Source organism: Megalops cyprinoides, chromosome 12 (genome assembly GCF_013368585.1).
Source record: "Megalops cyprinoides isolate fMegCyp1 chromosome 12, fMegCyp1.pri, whole genome shotgun sequence".
NCBI lineage: Eukaryota > Metazoa > Chordata > Actinopteri > Elopiformes > Megalopidae > Megalops > Megalops cyprinoides.
In genome coordinates this window covers 26,854,094-26,874,878 of record NC_050594.1, presented here as the reverse complement: position 1 = coordinate 26,874,878, position 20,785 = coordinate 26,854,094, and the positions used below count along the sequence as shown (strand labels likewise).

The window sequence follows — 20,785 nt, the reverse complement described above, 5'->3', positions numbered from 1 at the left end:
AAAAGTATGACAAATATAAACATACACAAACTCTGAATATTAAGAATATTAATAAACTCGCGAAGAATTACAGCACCATAGGCTACTTCACCTGTTAAAGCATTGTCTCATGTTGACTTTAAAGTTACAAAAACAGGTTTTCTAAACAAAATATTAATGACTGGCTGCATGAATACTGAGAGAGTGCAATGCCCTTTAAATTATACGAAGTCTAAGAGTAAATTTATACTGGGAGCAGGTAATTTTAGCATCGCGCTAGTTTCATCTGCCAGCGTCTCCAATTATTATTGCAGTTTTCTCGCCATTGGAAAGTCCAAATCAGATCGTTGACGTCTTGAGGAAAAACTCAAGTAACTTCCCATTTCACTGCACTGGTCAGTTTCGATGAGAAAGGTTGCGGAAGGTGTGGTCAGTGACGTCGGCGACTGTCGATTAAGTATGGAATTCTCCAGCCAACTAGGGCAAAGCCAATGAAACAGAGCTGATGTCTAACTGGCAGTTGTAGGGCTCTAATCTCAATGGTATTTTAGAGCCATTTCACCACCCCGTGAAATAATTATCCGGTTAATTAGTACAATGTTACAATGGCGATTACAGTTTACTCATTCCTCCCTATAGATTCAGGCAGTACTTGCGTCGAGCATCGATGAACAGGGAAGTTTTGCTCTAGCCGAAGAATCGCTGCAGCTACAGGTAGCTCGTATGTGAGAACAAGAGGTTCCGCAACATCAACTGAAATTAGTCTTCTGGGCTGCTACAAGTGAGGTAGGTTTACTGATAAATAATTATGTACAAAAAAACTCTTGCTGGAGGAGTGCACCAAGTTGTTAAATGGAAGTAATTAGATATCAGTAGCAAGAATGGTTAGACTGTACGGTTTCTGTACGTTTAATAATAATTATTGGAGTTCAGCTCCCAGAAGTAAGTTGGATGTTATATTTGGAATCGTGTACCAAAACCATACTACAGCTTTATGTGAAATAGTCTTGCGATTGCCTGGTGTGATTCAATATGTATATATCCAAACGGACTTGATTTTGGGCATGATTTGTGTTTGCTATTAAACATAATGAGAATTCAAGCGTGGAAACCCGGTCTTAAGTTCTGCTTTTAACAAAGCGTTCTGGGAGACGAATGACGCTGTTTATTATCATAATACTGCGCAAGAGAAAGTATGTTTAGGCTGACGACTGTAAGCTATATTTAAACTGATAGATGGGGGTTAGTAAATGAGTAACGACTTCCAGAGTCCATACACGGCACAGCTCTGATCCCACCATTTCATTGATAAATGTTAACGGTTCAGCCTACTTTGAGAGGTTTGTGTTCAGAATATTTTTCTAGTTTTATTACGGCATACACTTGTTAAAATTTATTGCTGTGATCACAATGTCCTTACATTTATTCCCAAATGTACAAGATAATGATGGTCGCTTGGCACTGATGTACTATCACAATCAAATAGTGAGATCGCTTGAGAGGTGACTTTTGTGGCCATTATGGATGACCTGATGTTTTAATTTAGTTTAAAGAATTATTTCAAAGGTAGTTAAGATTTCTCTGTGAAAAACTGAAGAAGCAAATGAACTATTAGACAAATACTTGGTTTGAGAGGTACCACAATCATTCTTCTGAGTGTTTATTACACACCAACCACAATTATAATTAAAACGTAACGGTATGAATAGTTTCACATGGAGGTAAACCCCAGAGCTGTTGGTGGTGTCAACTATACTGAATCACTATTATTAAAAAGGAGAATAAAATGGTGATAACACTTCTAGTAGTAGTAGAATAAAGTTGATACATTTATCCACGCAAAATTTTATACACGAGACAGGATAACGTTGCACAACTAACAGAAACGGTTATGTGGGAAACAGGCAGCGGTATATGTGCTTACTTATGGATCTTCAATGGAAAAAATGAAAATCATGAGGATTATAAAGGAAAAATAATAAATGCATGTTAAAGGAAAATTCATGGGCTAATATATCAATACAAGGGTAATTTCAGATGAAGGCAAAAACTTTGTAAAATGACTGCATTTTGCTCACACCGTATCATTAAAGAGATTAGTCTTTAGGTGGTGGAGATAAGAGTTCTCTTAGCCATCAAGAATAAAGAGTGAGATTTAGACATGGGAGACTGGAGAGATGACAGAGATAATGTGCAGATAGCAGATGATTACAGAGGACAGGCGACTGTGTAAGGGTGAAGAAAATGAGTCAGAAGATGAAGAAGAGCATGAGGATTGAAACCTCTGTTTTTGCACTTATGGCTAGTATGTGTTGCATTAGATAGAACATTCAAATGCTTAGCTGATACTGTTTTGTTTATTTTGTCATAGCTACATTCAATAGCTACATTCATGCTACTTTTTATCATTTTAGCTGTATCCTCTCCCTCCTGCACGCCTTGTTTTTACGCTTTGAAAGGCATTCACGGTCCTTTGTCAAGAGCGTAATATGTCAAGGTCGCAGTTTCCTAAGAACCATTCTGTTATTTCATTATCCAAAACGGTACACCATGTAACTAAAACACGCTTTGAACAACTATGCTGATACATAATTCCGCAGAGCAGACATGCTCCATAGCATATGTGGGAAAACAGTGATATGCTGTGTTTAACAGATGGAGTTGTGTTCGAACAGCAGGTGTGTTTTGTGACTCAGCTGGGCAAGTGATCTCCAGGGTAACCTGTCTGTCTCTCCTGTGAGAAATGCTGGTGCTGTTGCGTGTGCTGTCATAGAACATCTTGCCGAGTGTTTAGCACACCCATCAACTTCCACTGGACTTTACTGATCAGTTCAGCTGAGTATCTATTGAAGGTTTAAAAATTAATAATTGTTGACGTTTTTTTCCATAAATTCTTCAGTTGGACAACTTTGCTTAAGCTGTTGAAAACAGGTCCAGAAAAAAGCGCTTGAGGTTGAAGACTTGTTTTTGAGAGGTATAGTCTTGTGGTTCACAAACCTTTTTTTTCTGTTTTACGCATAGATTACTTAATGAAAAGTTTCTGTAATGGAGTATGTCATTGATTGTCTCTGCTTTTGGTGGTTGAATGTTTTAGCAACAAAAACAGATATTAAGTAGGGGTACTGTGTTAGGACCTCAGGCACCATCGTTCCTAATCAAGCCACAAATGATAGCTCAGTTTGAACTTTATTTTCAGGAGCAGAATACCTGTATTTTATTTGAAATTCATTTAATACCATTATGCATCTTGCAAATTTTTATGATTTGTCATGAATATTGTATACCACAAAATGTTCGAAAATATAATTATATGTGCCTCCAATACCTAGTTCTTGCTACGTATTGAGAAAAATCAGTCCGTGGATACAGAAAGCTTAAAACAGAGTTTAATTTACTTTGCACTGGATGGAACTAAATACATGTTATGAAAGTGGTTTAAATGTTACTCTTGTTGAACAGATGCGCCTTTCGTTCCTGCTGTCTTTAGCTTCATAAAAGAGGCAAGGACACCTCAATGCCCAGTATGTCAGCTCTAGTGCCAGGTAAATTATTCTCAGTGCCCTTCGGTGTAATTGGGCTGGCTGCTCTGCGCTGTGCAGATCTCACAGCGCCCCAATAGTCCGTCTAGGTGTGTTTTTCCTCATTCAGATTGAAATAGCCATCTCTTATCTGCTTCCGTCTGTACTGAGGGAGGAATAAAACCCAAGTTTGGGAGTAACATTGCGGCCTTGGCCTTTTGTTCAGAGTTATGTGATTTTGGCTTGTGGCCACTTTCTGGAGTGGTAGCTAGGTGGCAGCATGGCTGTGGTAAGAGACCATCGCTTTTGCGCTAGTCTGAGAGCCCAGCACAGAAAAGCCTCGTACAAATGACTGTAACACAAAAAATGCTGAAATTAAAGCCATCTCAGTTACTCAAAATGATTTGAATTTTTGCAGTGCCTTTACGTTGCCCGTTTTGCTGTCTTTCTGTCTTTCTAATGGTTTGAACAGCAGAGTGATTGTTTGACTCGGCGTGAAAAACCGTCCTTTCCAGGAGAGAGAGAGGGAGAACATTTCAGACTTTCTGTTATTGGTTGTGGAAAGAATTCCTTGTCCAAAAAAACAAGAAGTATTATATTCACTTCAAACTCAATATGTGTTATGGAGTTGCTGACTCTCATTTTGCTTTGTGGTAACTATGGCCTACCCATCCAGTGACACATCAGAACACTGGAGGACGACGTGAAGTAAAAGAGGCAGGAGTGGACCTGCAGGTCCGCATGGAACTAGCACGGCAGTTGTAAACACAACTGGCAGTTCATCCCACTGGAATGATCCATAGGGGAGATGCATCATGCTGAACTTTTTCCAAGTTTCGCTTTGAGGGTAATTAGCTGGAATGCCAGCCACCATTGAAATCGGCTGTGCATGTTGTTCTTTGTGAGAACATTGTGTCTTCTTCTTGCTCTCTCATTAACAGGCTTGGCACCTGTTGCTGAGGCCGGTTTGTTGTGGACGACTTCCAGACTGCAGGTTCAAAAGGTGTAGTCTCTGTTCAAAGGACACCCTGTGGACAGACTCAGTTCTTCCTTGTTGGTGAGACGATCAGTGGGACAAGCAATTATTACTACTCTGTTGCTCCTGTCACTATGAAAAAGTAAGTGAATCACTGTGTTATTAAATCTGTAATATTTATTAAAACTATAATAGTATAGCATTTTTACTGTTTAAACTGTTCAATTTGTGGAGTCGTCTTTGTACTGCTGTGCCTCTAACAATACAAACTGTATTTCATTCTTTTCTACCTGAATACTTTAAAGGGAGCAGTTTGTGTTCCTCTTAAATGTCAGAGGTACTCAATGAATTCCTTTTGGCCTGAGTTTAGATTAAGCTGCTTAACAGTAAGTTTGGGTGTATGTGGGCTCTAATTAAGGACTCGGCCTCTTATCTAATGTTCATTGCTCTAAAAGGCTAGTTAACAAAGCTGTTTATTCATAAACAAAATGCCTGCACTTCTTTAAACCGTAAATTAAATGTAATCAAAGTCAGATATGCGGAGTTTCAGTCGGATTGACAACCAGTGGGTGTCTGCATGTGTATGTGTGTGTGTGTGTGTGTGCACGTGTGTGTACGTGTGTTTACCTCTGTGCATGTGTGTGCGCATGTGTGTATGCGTGCCTGTGTGCATATGCAGGTCTGGGAATCTGTGTGCTCACAGAGACAGAGAACTCCAGTACATTAAAATTAAGAGAATGCTGGGACCAACAGCACCAGCATCTGTGTGTCACGGGCTGTACCTATTTATAAGAACGCACCTATTCCAGATAAGATGATCCTTTTTAATGGCCCCCTGAGGAACGTTTTCTTGCTGTTTATGACAACATGTTTATGTTTTGAGTTCCCCTTTCATCAGCACTTAGGAAGATTGTGTGTGACCTCTGTAATGTATATGTGTGACTACTTGAAAAGTCGGTAGTCACAGAATAGGTTTGATACAAATGAGAAAGAGAAATGTTTAAGAATGCATACCTCCATCTTCCAATAGCTTAAGCATTAAATGGCCAAAGCATTAAAATACTAGAACCTAGATCACACATGGATGTCAAATCTGAGGAAAACTCAATATTTGGTTTAAAAGAGCTGAGTTCAGTTTGACCTCTTTGGCAGGTGAAGATGAGCTGGTGTCCAGCGTTCACTCTAACTTGCTGCTCCATAGGACAGCAGACCCAGTTGTTTGTCTGTAGAGGACTCTTACAGCAAAAAGGCAGTCAAACAAACCTCTGGGCCTGAGGGCTTTGGGAAGAGCTTCCGTTAAATGTCTGGAAGGGTGTGGGCTTTTAATTTGACAATGTAGACTAATATTTATTGAGGTTACGATTCAGTGTATCACAGTCACTTTGGCAAAAATCCAACTATCCAAATAATGATTAAATGTGAGATGAACAAAGACTTGTCTGAGACCAAACAAATAAACCAACAAGAAAATATTAGTTGCCCATGCATATCCATTCTTTTTTTATTAGTAAATACGAATAGATATTGTTTTAAAATCTGGTAAATTGAGCATTCATTGAATGAAAATGAATAGAGTACCCTAGCTTTACCCCCACACCCCCTGTTTGAGATGGTTTTCCATATTTCCAGAAAACCAGCTTGAAACAAGCTCTCTCTGGGAGTTGTGTACAACAGCACCCAAAACAGGCATCATTTTGAATCTTTATGCTATGAAGTAAAAAAAAAAAAACATTTACAAAGACAGATGTCTACAAATGTGCAGAAATCAGTTAATGCATACATTATTTAAAAGATGTTTTTGTTGAATGCTGTGTGCTCTTCTGTGTAATGCAGGCCTATTACCAGCCTCTGGTCTTGGCTGTACAGCTCCCCTATTGACTCTAACAATTATTAACCTGCTGATCAACTGTTTGTCACAACTGTTTACAATGTCACGTAAGGGCACCAGGTCCAGACATGAAATTTGACTAGGTTTGGTTCCACCCTTATTGGCAACAAATGGTTGCCCAGCTTGTCTGTGCTACACCTGCTTTGGTTCTTAAACAAATTTTAAAATGGGCCGGAGAAGTGTTGTTCTTACTCTTGGGCCTGAAAAAGTAATACATCACCTGTAATGGATCATGATGATAAGGTATCATATATCCTTGGTGTGCATCACTAGTAATGCTTTGTATTGGTTTTCTTCATGATCTTTTTCTTTTCATCATTTGTGTCATTCCCTGGACCCTCACATAGGACCTGTGTTGATGCTGTAGTGTCAATACATCAGTTTTTATGTCAAATTCCATTTTTAACATTTTTTTCAGACTAGCAGTTACATGTTTTCCATTTTTATTTTTTAACTGTATGTTTTCTGTTTGAGTTATATCAAGCATTAAAATAAGTATCATTAAAAACAAATAATTGTTTAAAATACACAAGAATTATAAGAATTTTGTTTTTTTTAATTATGAATTAACCATGGAAGGGCCATTAACTTGGTGTATGCTTAGCATATCCAGTTAAAAATGTTCCCTGTTCTCTATCAAATACATTAAATACTGTTTTTTTCCCAATAAATTAAAAATGAATTTCAAATTCCAACTTTATGTATGTTAAATGGTAATTCATACAGTAAATACTTATTATTCAAAGAACAACTTGCCTGTTCACTTCTGTAGCAGGTGAAATAGCAGTTAAAACAAAATATTGTTTACTGCTAAAAATCACCTTGTGTTACTTGTGGTCTAGATAAATGGTCAACGCTACTGTTTGGATTATGGTAGGAACCTAATGTCTGATTCCTACAATTTTATGACTGCATGTCATACATCCTATAAAGGACTTTTCTCACACAATTAGGTTTTTTTTTCTTTTTCAAGTGCACATCTTTGGAGCAATGAGATAACCTAGTGGCTAAGCTAGTCTCTTACTCAGCGAATAAGGGTTTTCAGTAAACCCTGTGGTATCTATCATAGTTTGACTGTATAATGAAGTGAAATACTCTGTATGACACTTTGTGGTGTCAGGATGTCAGCACTATTAATTGATTCAGCAAGTCAGGGCTGCAGGGGGCATGATATACAGCCAAATGACAGTGGTCGGTTTCTCAGGAACTGAATTCATTCTCCAGCCAGCATACTCATGCAGCAGCAGAGGCTGGAGCTAGAAGACAAGCCGTGTACAGACTCCCAGCGGAGTGAAACACCCTGGAGCCGAGTGCCTATGGGGCGGCCGGAGGCTGCGGTCTGAGTCAAGGCCCACCAAGTTTCACAGACATAACCAAGCTGCTTGAAAGAGATACCATCCGAGGCAAAGACTCAGAATCTGTTCAAGTCTATTATGCCTGGACAGGGACTCTTGTTCCCCAGAGAGGCATGTTAAATTTCTTGATCCCAGTGGATAGGCCCAACAATGACTGAAAGGCATTTTGTTGTTCCTTAAGGAGTATCCAATCAGTGTCTTATTATGCTTGGTGATGTACATGCTGCATGGCTTCTTTGTTAAAATAATGAACGGGGAAGCTTGTGTCAGTGCTGGGGGCTTCCTGTAGTTGAAGCAACATTCTCAATGCATCAACTTGGTCCACAGATTTTTTTTTTAAATTGAGATTGAGAAACAAGAGGTGATGGCAGGCCAGGGTTCTAACCCATCATTTCTTCAGTCTCAGTAATAATGCTGTATGTGCTTAATATTTCTTAAAGTAGAAAAATGTATATTCCTGGTGTGCCTGTGATCATGCCATCTCTTCTTTACCTCCTCTGTAGGTCTTATAATTACACCAGTGTATTATTGGTATGCATTATTGGTATTGGTATGCCAATGCAATTATGTATAGCTGAGCTCCACATTTTAGATGTTCCTCAAGGTGTTGTGAGAATGCCTCATGGATAGTGTTCATCTGTCCATCACCAAATTTGTTGTCTTCAGGTCTCTCAGACCCACCCCTACAAAGTATCATTGTTCCATTTCTGTGGACTTTTGGTCATTGTCAGCAGATGACACTGCCAATTACTTTCTTGTTTGATTGACTGATAAATACTTCAGATCTTACTGGTTACTGCTCCAAGAGCAGTAACCAAGAATAGCCGTCTTTTGCAATACGTTGGCTAACTCTTATTGACATTTTAAAGTACAAAAGGTTTCACTACAGTGCAATAGCTCTATTCTGTTTTATTTCAACTTTAATTTTCATCATTTCTTGACTGCATTATGTTATTATAGTGGGAGTTTTCCTATTAAGCACACATAAAAGAAATTGCTGCAGCAGAATATTGGACAGTCTAGACTGGAGCTGAGGTAATTAATTAAATCCCAGCTGCGCCTGTCCTGCTGCACATGGTCTTAGTGTGAGCAGGAAATATTAACAGCACATCGGCTGCATAAGGCAGTGAGTTCTTACCCAGCCCATGCCTAATTACTGGGACAGCTTCTGGATTGCTAAGAGGACTAATAATGAAATAATCAGTTGTTTAATGCATATACTGAATTTGTTTTGGAAAAGATGCTATGATAATTATAAAGATTCTTGTGAGGTTGTGTGAGATGTTAATACAGTTTGATGGATTTATTAAATGTGTTGAAGTTAATGATTTTCATCGTTTTTTTTTTTTTGTACTCAGAACAAACATGGTGTGAATGAATGAGCAGGACATGGTGTGTGTTTGTGTGAATATGTGTATGTTTTGGTCTTGGTCACTGTGATGTTTTATGTGTCAAGATAGGTGTCTGTTTTGCTCTGGGCTACTCTGATGGTTGTGTGTGTGTGTGTGTGTGTGTGTGTATATGAGTCTTGTTGTGTTTTGCTCTGGGTGAGTGGGGTAGATTGTGTGACTCTCTTTCCCCCTCATTCTGCCCTGCAGTAAGCTGTCTCTGTGACTGGGGCAGTGTATGATGAGATAGACCCAGAATGGCTGGCTCTCCCGGGAACGAGCTGCCCCTGCTGCAGCTTCCGGAGGTGGACTCCAGCAAGATGGGGGAGAGCGGGAGCTCGCCGGGGCTGCTGCCCCCCATGTACGGCAGTGGCCTGCCTGCTCTGACCATGGAGAGCCGCGCTGTCTGCATCCCCTCCCCCTACGCAGAAAGCAGTCATGACTACCCCGCACTGACCTTCTACAGCCCCCCGATGCTGGGCCACGGCGGCCCCCCCATTCCCGACAGCCCCAATGTACACCAGTCCCTCAGCCCCTCCCTCTTCTGGCCACCTAATAACCACCACGGCCACATCTCCCCGCTGGCTCTGCACTTCCAGCAGCCCCTGGTGTACAGCGAGCCCCCCCACACCCCGTGGGTGGACCCTAAGCCACACGAGCACGGCCCACCTCCAAACAGGTATGGAACACCAGCACGCACCACATCCAGTGAACTGACTACAGACACCCAAGCTTTGCAGTCTTTGTACAATATTTACTTGCACTTATTGTACTTTGTACAATATTTACAAGCCACCCTTCATTTACTAGTGAAGGGTGGCTTGCTTGTGATATATTTGAGAACATGCAGAACACCAATTTCGTCTTGCAGTGAAATGTTACTTTTTCACATATACAGTATGTTGTGGTTTGTGACTCTCTCCTGGGCTCTAGCAAGCTCATAGGGAAGAGACTGGGAGACAGCGAGGATGGGGCAAACTCCATTGGGGGCTGTGTGGTGGGGAAGGGGGATACGCACTTCTGTGCCGTGTGCCATGACTACGCCTCGGGGTACCACTATGGAGTCTGGTCCTGCGAGGGGTGCAAGGCCTTCTTCAAGAGGAGCATCCAAGGTACCTCTTGGAACTTGCTTCCTGTTGTGTAGATTGATGCTTTGCACTGATTAGGTATAAGTGTGTAGACATACAAAAGAAGGCATTTCATTTAGTAATGGCCCCTTGAGATGAAGTTGTGTGTTCTGTCCTTCCTCTCCCCAGGGCACAATGATTATATCTGCCCTGCAACCAACCAGTGCACCATTGACAAGAACCGCCGCAAGAGCTGCCAGGCCTGCCGCCTTCGCAAGTGCTACGAAGTTGGCATGATGAAGTGCGGTACGCGCTCACTTCCTCCTCCCACCTCCTATCTCTTTTTTCATTCTTTCTTTTTTCATTCTTCCTCTGGCTAGTGGCTTCCCATGTCTGCCTTGAAACTCCTCCAGATGCACATCTCATTTCATGACCCTAGTTGATTGCCTGAATGAAGCATAATGGAGCTTTTACCCCATATTTTCATTGAGTGTGTTCTACAGTTCTAAGTGAGGTGGCCTGAATAAAGGTCTCAGCCTTTTGTAAAGTGACTGTCCCCTGAAGCGTATTCCTTCAGCGGGGAGGGTTAGCGCTTGTTGTTTTTAACTGTAGTCATAACACACTGGGATCCCACAGACATATAGAGAGCTCTCACTTTTATAGTCGCCCTCTTTTCTTGAGCAGGGGTGAGGCGGGAGCGCTGCAACTACCGTGGGGTGCGGCACCGGCGCCTGCCCCAGGTCCGTGACTCGACCGGGGCGGGGTGCACGCCGGGGGCTGGGGGCAGGGCCCCGAGGCGGGGCGAGGGCGTTTCTCCGCTGATGAGGGAGCTCCAGTCCTCGGCGCTCACCCCCGAGCAGCTCATTTCCCGCATCATCGAGGCCGAGCCACCGGAGATCTACCTCATGAAAGAGCTGAAGAAGCCCTTCACTGAGGACAGCGTGATGATGTCACTCACCAACCTGGCCGACAAGGAGCTCGTCCTCATGATCAGCTGGGCCAAAAAGATCCCAGGTCAGTTGTACGTTTGTGTGTGTGTGTGTGTGTGGATTTTATATCAAAGCTACGTATTTACAAAAAAATATGTATAATAAATAAATAAATAAAATGTGTTTATAACGGCTCCTGAGTGGCTCAGCTGGCTAATGCATGGCTAACTGCCTGTTCCAGGGTCAGGGTAAAAATGGGGCAATATTAAAAAACAGATAAGGTTGAAGATGTTGCTTTTTCATTTAAGTTGCATATTAAATGTAAATGGATGGCAAGACTTTTGTTGTCAAGGAAAAGCTCACAAATTGAGTAATTAGGATGAGAGTATCCTTTGTTGCACATAAAACATTCCCCCTGGGCTCTTCTTTGGTGAAAATCACCCTATTATTTGATCCTGGGGGGATTCTCTGTTTCCTGGTGAGAGAGATGTGCTGTGCCTGAACACAAGGCTCTCCAACTTTCAGCACCTCACCGCATCCTAGCTCCGACCAATGAGACTGGGCCCTTCATTTCACAGGCAGCCCCTCGGGACTCTCATGTAATAAAGAGGCCATTTTACTACTGAATGTCTGCCTGGCGGATCCCGGTTTTTTGGGATGATTACCTTCCCTATACTGTCGGAGGCATTGTTCCTGCTTTATTCAGCGCAACAATGCATGCCTCACACTGCCTGGCGCGTGAATCGAGCAGGTGCCCATTACGAAGAGGTGTGACTAACATCTGCGAAGCTTCTTGTCTAAAAGAGCACATTCAGACAGCAGAAGTGGATGATGTGAAAATTAACCTCCATCGCCTTATAATGAAGATGCATCTTTATGGCTATATATAGTGAGCCTGGCTCCTGGAGACGCAGTAAACTGAGAGCATGCTATTAGACTCACAGGTAGCATGCCCAGAGCCCCACAGGTTACTAATGTTCTTTCACTGTGCCGTTTCAACCACTTTACAGCTTTTTCATGCCGAGCAGTTTAACTGCCTTTTTAGTAAGGGATAAATAATCTGTGTCCCAGTGTTAGTTCTCCTTTAATGTTGTCCTTGCTCATTCAAAGGAGTGCAGTGTAAATGTAAGTACAACATCTGTTATAATAGAATTTAGAATCCTGTTTTGACATGCAGATTTGGTCATGGGTTGCTTTTTCATATTTACATATTATTTTTATATATTTTTGGGAGTTATTAATAAATTTATACATGCAGTTCTCCAAATATATATGCACTATCATCAGCCAAAGAAAGCAGAGTGTTGGTCTAAGACATGGTATGCATATCATAATTAAAACTAAAGCAAGGCTGAGCTGTGTGCTCATTTTTCACATCGTTAGCTATTCTTTGTGGAAGACAGTCATTCCTCAATGAGAGTCTTAATCTGCAGGACTGTGGAGAGTTCTGGCTGTCAAGGTCAGAGTCATAGGACAGTTTGCCAGTGGATTTCAGTGTTATTTGCCGATTCATGTCGAGCGTTAGTGTGATAACTGTGTGTGCTTAACCCTGCATCCCAGGGAGTTGCGTGTTGAAGATCAAAGACTCTTCCTGCGTCTCTGTTGTTTGACCATGAATTGTTGCCAGTAAGGTAGAGTTTCAGTTACACAGTGTCGGGTATGTCTGTGACGGCACGTATTGATGTTTAAGTCTCCATTTGTATCAGGGTGTTAGAATCATTGTATATCATTATATCAGGTTTAGTGTGACAGAGTGTCACTCTCCTTTTCTCAGTGTGTTAATTTCTGTGTGCAGTAACAGATGGCTGCCAATGTTGGTCACTAATTAGCAAGCCATGCAAGTGTATAGCTGTGTTGGACTCCAGTGTGATCATCGCATTTTGCATGCATACTTGACTACACAACCTTTATTTTATAATGTTGTAAGCCATACCAGCTCAGTGTATATCTGTGTGATTGTATCTGTGCCTGCAGGGTTTGTGGAGCTCAGCCTGTCTGATCAGGTGCACCTGTTAGAGTGCTGTTGGCTGGAGGTGCTGATGCTGGGCCTGATGTGGAGGTCTGTGGATCACCCGGGGAAGCTCATCTTCTCCCCAGACCTCAAGCTCAACAGGTACCACTCCTTGCTCTGCTTTTCTTCATCACTGTGTCTGTGGTCTGTGTCACATTAAGACATTTTCTTCAAGCAGTGTCCCTGGAGAGGTGGAAATGGCCTTGAAAGTGCTAGTTCTGGGCTGGTGCTAGTGCTGGTTCGGAGTTGGTTCAACTTGCGAACCTTGTAAGAACCGGTTTGCTTTTCCATGGGCTAGAGAGCCAACAGAGAGCCAGGTCATTATGTCACTGTATACATCTGTATACGTCTCCGTTTGTGGGAACAAACAACAACAACAAAAACAAGAGAACAGTGCTTTAAAAAACAAACTTGTCCCCTACACTTTATACAATGTTAGCCTTTTGTGAAGCCAAATGTTAAGTGATGTTGGTAGGTGAGTCAACGGCAATGTTAGAAAGTAGCATGCTAATGTTAGCTACTGTTACCAAGGTTACGTTCGGAACATTGATGTGAGAGAAATTAGTAGCTCGCTAAACAGCTAAGAAATACATAGCTGGCTGACAACAGGCAAAACATTTGAAAACATTTGAAAAATAAAACTCTGGTTTTTCTTCTTCTTCTTTTTAGGCAGTCTAGACACTACACTAACGTAACAATAATCCCGCCCCCAGCCCCTGACATAAACGGTTCTAGACCAGCAAAGTGTTGGTGCCACTCTCAAACCAGTTTTCCTGGCCGAGAGCCAGTTCTTTGGCTGTCGAAACGTGAAGAACTGGTTCGAGATTAGGCACTGGCTCCGAACTGGCCCTCGAACTGCCTTGGTGGAAAAGGGGCAATGGTTAACTTGCAGTACATTGATGTCAGACTTGCTTGTCTCTTTTTTCTTCCACTTACAAGTGTCAGAACTAGGGTGGTCAAAACCATACCAGCCCCTTGACATGAATACAAAAATAATATTTCAGCAAAACACATATACACATACAAATCACATGTAGCAGTAACATTCAGTGATAATATCAGTTTGTTATTTAGAAAGTTAAACAAGTTAAGTTATTGGGATGCTGTCTAGGTGTGAACTAAGTGATAAGTTGGTACATTGGTAACATTGGTAATATGCATTGAGATATTTTTTTAAATTTTGCTGCTGCAAATAATATTTTCTTAAACCACTTTCCTGCCATTCTGGTAGCTACTCTGCAGTATACCCCCAGTTCCTCAAGGAAGGAAGTTTATGGGTTTTTTATTTGAAAAATAACTTCAAATATTTGAGCTGTATTCCAGTAGAGTGTCTTGTTGCGGAGATTCAATCTAAGGGAGTAACAATGACAGCTTGAGGAATATTGGAACATATTCACCATCTTATAGATTTATGTAATGTCATGTAATTTAGACAGCCCTCAGAATGGTAATAACCTCCAGCTCCCAAAATGAGGGAAATGCTGACTGAAGTAAGTGAGGAAATGCAAAAGAATGAACCAGCCATGAACTGAGGGCAGAAGCAGTGCCCTTAACGTTCTTAAGCTGGCTTTCCATGAGGGGTCTATCACAGGCCTGCAACCAGTCCACTGTGTGCCTTTGCTCTGATTTAGATGCTGGTGTTCCTTCCTCTCAGTCACGGAACACTCCCACAGGCAACAGCTTATTAGTTTTTCCTGGCACACTTGGTTGCGCGCAATTTCTCCTCTCCAGCACCTTCTGAGGAGAGTGTTATTCCCTGCTATGTGTCTGCAGATAAGACAGATACTGGTTACATTCTGTTCTCCTCACATGTGGTTAGAAGTCAGATGCCCATAAATCTACTGCTGTCACAGTACACAATAGTGAAGATTCCACAGATATCTTCATATAAGTATGCTTCCATATGTGGAAATTAACGTTGTGCAAAAGTGAAATACAGACATGTTGTCATTTGTGAGTATTAACTGGCTTCCACTTATCCCATTTGTTTCACCAGTTGCGTAATATTAAGTTAAGAAGTCTATTTATTCTCTTCCCCGTGAAAAGTGATCCTCTTTTCAACAGTTAACAGTTGACTGAATTAAAGTCTGTCTATATTCTTTCTGTAGTAAACTGGTTTCTTCTGCTTAAGCTTTTAGAGCTTTGTATAGTCCTTAATATTCGTCACAGTATTTCTTTATCTGTCTCAAACTGTGCCCCACCTATTAAACTGTTGGTAACACTCAAAAACACATTCATCTGTTTTTAAATAACATTACATCATGTATATGCTAAGCAGATGCCTATGTCCAAGTCAACTTGTAAAGCCTACATTTTTTCCTAGTATCAATTTATATAGGTCAATATATGTTGAAACAATTCAGGTTAAGTGTCTTACTGAAGGATATGAAAGCAACTTTGCAATCTAACATGCAACCTATAATTTTTTTTTATTTAGACATCTGTTTTCCTGCCTTTTTTTCTTTGGCTAACTCCAGGCAATTAGACAGCACAGTGGTTCTATTGAGCTTCACAGAGATATGTACTAATTTCATAGGTCTGGCACCAGGTATGCAATGATTTTATTTGTGACAGATGTTAATCGTTAATTTATGTGCTTTATAAAAAAAACCCAGCGCTGCCAAGTCCAAATGTAGTGTTTCTGCTTGCTTGAAACACTGTAGGGGTATGGGGCCTTATGTTGTTGTGTGTACGGAGCGTGAGGAATTGGGTTACACACCCTTCACAACCACGGTGATTATCTCAACAGGCTTAACTAACCTTGGTGTGTTCCCATAACACTTACTTATTTTTCTCCTCTCTGTGACCATCCAGGATATACAAGTGTATCTCCTTTGCATGACAATTTCTCGAGACTTTAACAAAAATAAGACTACGAAGATAGATTTTCAGTGTATGCCAAAAGCTCATATGAAATTTTCATGCTGTACTGACCATACTGTAGCATTTTTGCAGCACACACTGTATAAAGCACATTGGTAGTCTGCTCTGCTGTCCTTTCTCCTTTCTTTGGGAATGTTGTGATAGAACAGATATCTGGTGATATCGTATGCTTGCAATTGTAAAAGGAAAGTGGAATGTCACTGAAAAAAACATAAACATGCACACGGATGCTGTTTTTAATTTCAAATGTAGCTTTTCAAGTCAGTTTAAGTTTTCTCTTACCGTATTCTTGCTGTACCAGTGTAACTTTGACACCAACATTGTTTATCATCCTCATAGAAGAAAACCAGAGGCCATAATGCTTAAAGGTTAAATGACTGTCCAATTGGATGTTCTTTAGCTATTTTTCTACTTTTAAAGTTATCTCTGATCCCAGCTGTAATTGGTTCTGTGGTAAGGAGCCATAATCAATGTGATTACATTCTAACAAGCATCAGATCATTTCTTTCCATTTGGCACTAATTAAACATTAAACCTGGAGTAATCATTTCCTTCTCTCACAGTGAATCAGAAATGATCTGCTGTAGGAGAAGTGCAATGACCCGTTAATCGACAGTGTTTCCCATCCACATAACAGCTACAGAGAGCTCCACATTGAGAGCAATGAGAGATATGTTCCTGGTGCATTGTGGGATGTGTGACGTGGGTGTGCTGTGCCTGGCAGGGACGAGGGTAGCTGCGTGGAGGGGATCCTGGAAATCTTCGACATGGTGCTGGCGGCCACTTCCAGGTTCCGGGAGCTGAAGCTGCAGAGGGAGGAGTATGTGTGCCTTAAAACCATTATCCTCCTCAACCCCAGTAAGTTCACCCTGCTGGCAGACAGATCTTTGGTGCTCTCCCTGGTGTGGTTCCTTTCTCAATCACAAGCACCCCCCCCCCACCCAATCCCACCTCATCACTAAGGAGATGCTCTGATGCTGCACTTCCCATTATTCATCTCCACTGTTTAGTGTGCCTTTGTTTCCTTAGTTTCAAGACAGTACTGAAGCATGAAATATTTTTCATTTCCCTGACAAACTGACAAAATGAACAGTATATGTCGCAATTGCAGAACTTTTTTCCAAGTAAAAGTATGTATTTTTAAGCGTAACTGACAGTGGTTGGCCAAAATTCCAAAACTGTTGGCACTTGTAGGTTTCCATCTCATTGCTTTTCAAAAACCTCACAAATACTGTCCTCTGAAAAAGTTTCGTAACTGAACACTTTATCTCCCTTGTGAGGTCAGACAAAAAGCCCAGAAATTTCATCCACCAACTATAGAATAGAATTCAGCCAGCACCTAGTATATTTTGATACTTTGTCAATATCTGTGCAGAAGCCATATATTAGGTGCAAATCTACTGTCACAACTCAATGAGCGCACTCTGGCACATCATCTGAGCAGAGGTTGGAAGCGGCTCAACAATGTCTGGAGCGTATGTGCACAGAGGAGGGGTTGGGAAAGCCTCTCTCTCTATAGGCCAGAGGAGGTCCTTACCGCTGTTCCCTCCGCTCTGAGTGACCTTCGGGGACAGCTATTTCATCTGTAGCCAGATAACGGCCGAGCATATTCACAAACACAGAAAACAGACAGATAGCAGTTCTGTGTACAGAGACATCCAAAGTCCCCAGTGATTACTGCAGGGAACGGAAGATCCAAGGGTGGGATTTTTACAGTTTGTTCTTGTCGCCCCATGATCAGATGCATGTCCATGCCGTTCTGCGTGCCCATGCTGTCTCTTCCCTCTGTGCCAGTATACACTGTATACAGACAGTGTGCTGAGGGTCACCCTGGTTAGTGAGAGTGGGTCAGATTCTTGGAAAGAAGATGGACAGAAAATCTGAAATGTTATAAAAACATTAGAAATTTGATTTAAATGACAGAAGTCAGGGCACTCTTTGCAGAGGACTCCTGGTGTATTATCCTGGATGAGAATGCGTCTCTCACCATGCCAGCTCTACCCTCCAGTGTATTATTCTCCTTTTTGCCACAAAAGTGAAATTGCCATCAGAAATGAACATTTTAGGTAATACACAAGATTCAGTATGAATGTGTACTGTGGTAAGCATGGTTGAATAATTTATTTTCACAAAGGTGCTCATGCTCTGTGGTTTGTTAGAATTATTTTGGTTGCAAATTAAGAGTTTTGTACATTTGCTGAAAACATTATGTTGGAATTTGCTATTTGACATGCATACAAAAAACTATGAGTGATCTCATTAAGGTCAAGTGGAAAACTTGAGTACGTTGAAGACAATGTTAACATGCTTTCTGTGAAGAGTCATTGTGAAATGACATGCATGACCTCCAGCCTTAGCCAGAGAGTGGCCTGATGTACAGATGAGGTGCACTCACCCCATGGGTCATGTTTGAGAGAAGCAAGGAGTGTTGGACCATAAAGAATGTTCTGTCATTGCAACCTTGTTGTAGCTGCAGTGGGTGGTTAGCCATTACCTTTACATTGTTTGTCCATGTCCTTAAATTTAATATTAAAATGAAGCCAAATACCTGGAAGACCTTACTGCTCTGAACTGGTGAATGAAGGGAACATACTGTACAAAAGTGAGATGCTGAACTGTAACTAACGAGCGAGATTTCATGTTTGAGTCGAGACCAGTGTTTAACCAGTCTTAATATATACAGAGTTCCAAAGTTTAAATCGTGGAGCTGAACACAGAGGTCCTTTTTGTGTAGCTGTGTTTTTTGTCTCCTGAGGCTGCCATCTAGTGGTTGGAATGGATTCCTTTTCAACGCTATGGGAAGTCTTGGACAGTTTTAGGTGTTATGTTCCTATGTGCTGTGTGCTTGATCAGTACACATGCAGTCCTCACGAGTGGGTGCTGCTTTTTGTGTCCCCTGGTGCAGACTTGTGCACGAGCTCCCCTGAGAACCGCGAGGAGCTGGAGAGTCGCAGCAAGCTCCTTCACATGTTGGACGCGGTGACCGATGCGCTGGTCTGGACCATCGCCAAGAGGGGCCTGACCTTCCAGCAGCAGTCCGCCCGACTGGCCCACCTGCTGATGCTGCTGGCTCACATCCGCCACGTCAGGTACCGCAGCTGTCTTTATCATCCTCCCCTTCCTCACCCTCCTCATCATCACCACTTCATTCAAACACTCCCCAAACATCCGTGGCTGGTGGGCACGGCGTGCCCAGCAGAGGATGGCCACAGCTGGCCCAGTGCAGCAGGTGTGCTGATGTGCCCTTTCTCTGATGTCCCCTCAGTAATAAGGGGATGGAGCACCTCTCCAACATGAAGAGGAAGAACGTGGTGCCGCTCTACGACCTGCTCCTCGAGATGCTGGACGCCAACACCATGCACAGCAGCCGCATGGCCGCCTCGCGCTCTCAGCCGCCCTCCTGGCCTCAGGCCGCGGAGAACCTGCCCGAGCAGCAGCCGTCCGACAGTGGCCAAGGGCCGCAGGCCCCCATGGACAGCAGTGAGTAACACCTCCTCAGCCTGGGGTCTACCCTTGGGCTTCTGGAGCTGTTGAATCTGCCATGATGGAGATGGCGGGGGTCTAGAGTCTATTTTATACAAATTCATCACAGAAAAACAGTAAGGTTCCCTCTTATCTCCACAACCCTCGCAAAGCTTTGAATTGTCTGACTTCTGATTTAATAAACATTTGAAATCATGCGTTTTTTATCATTCATAATTTACTAAAATATGCTGAAGTGCCCGAAGATTTCAGAGTCCTACAAAAGCCAGACAGCATTGTTTGCCTGCCCTAGAGATGTGTCAACAATGAACAATATTTCAATGAAAACAAGACTTTCTGAAGAATCTCTGGGATCTTTTTTCCCAGTTTCCCTGAAAGTTCCAGTTCCCAGCCTTCTTGAATGAGAGACTGATTGATGGTCCATCAACTCTCCAGTGCTTTCTAACGTTATGCATAAATCACCAGCCAGTTGTCTTTATGTTTTGACTTTTGTTTGAGTATGATGTCTTGAAATTTGAACAGAAGAGTAATTCTGACATTTTCCCACACTATTTCTGAAAGATATCCTCTAGCATCCTGTAAGGGGGGAACCTACAATTCTGTCTTAAAAGGATATCGAATGGAAAAAGTGTCAGAAACTTCTGATAATATGGGTGAGAATTTTATATTGGAGAAACATGATGTAACCTTGTGGGTTATGGGCCAATGCATTTGAAAGGCTTAAACCAGTTGAATTTGATTAACACAGACACCTTTAGGAGATCCATCCATCCTCAGATCTCCTCTGAGGTGTGATCTTGTAGACACAGCTCCAGCTCTGTAGATATGTATAATGAAAAGCAACTATTTAATTTTACGTCTGAAAAACAATTATGCGCTTTCACTACCCTCTAATGCTTGAGTGATGAATGGACACATTATTCATAACTCATAGTGTTAACCTGCAGTTAATCCTCAAATGAGCCTACACTTGGTCAGGTGGATGTCCTTTGATGCAGGAATTTGCTTGTTGGACCATAATAGTTTCACATAACACTAAAAGAGAAAGACTTAAAATAGACATAAATTCATTATAATTCACTGTTCTGTACATTACATTACATTACATAATCTCAATAATGGAAATGTCAGTAATGCCAGTAATGTAATGTACAGCTCAGCTGCTCATTTCATAATGACTTTTTTTGTGGAAAAAATACAATACAAAAAACAAATCTGAGGTATATACATATACATACATACATATTTAGGGCTATAATTCTGAGAGGTGAAGTAATTTATACAGATTTGTTTGTGTGTGACTGCAAA

At 41.7% G+C, this 20,785-nt stretch overlaps 1 protein-coding gene across 1 annotated transcript; it reads left to right on the top strand.

Moving 5' to 3' along the window:
* The first annotated feature begins 478 nt into the window (after nt 1–478).
* On the top strand, nt 479–20,530 carry LOC118787104 (estrogen receptor beta-like). Its single transcript, XM_036542533.1, has 10 exons — nt 479–765; nt 4,439–4,615; nt 9,315–9,783; nt 10,038–10,216; nt 10,361–10,477; nt 10,856–11,185; nt 13,075–13,213; nt 16,719–16,852; nt 18,900–19,083; nt 19,260–20,530. Exons 3-10 carry the CDS (start codon nt 9,362–9,364, stop codon nt 19,480–19,482), a joined length of 1,728 nt encoding a protein of 575 aa, XP_036398426.1. The 5' UTR covers nt 479–765; nt 4,439–4,615; nt 9,315–9,361; the 3' UTR covers nt 19,483–20,530.
* Nucleotides 20,531–20,785: the final 255 nt, after the last annotated feature.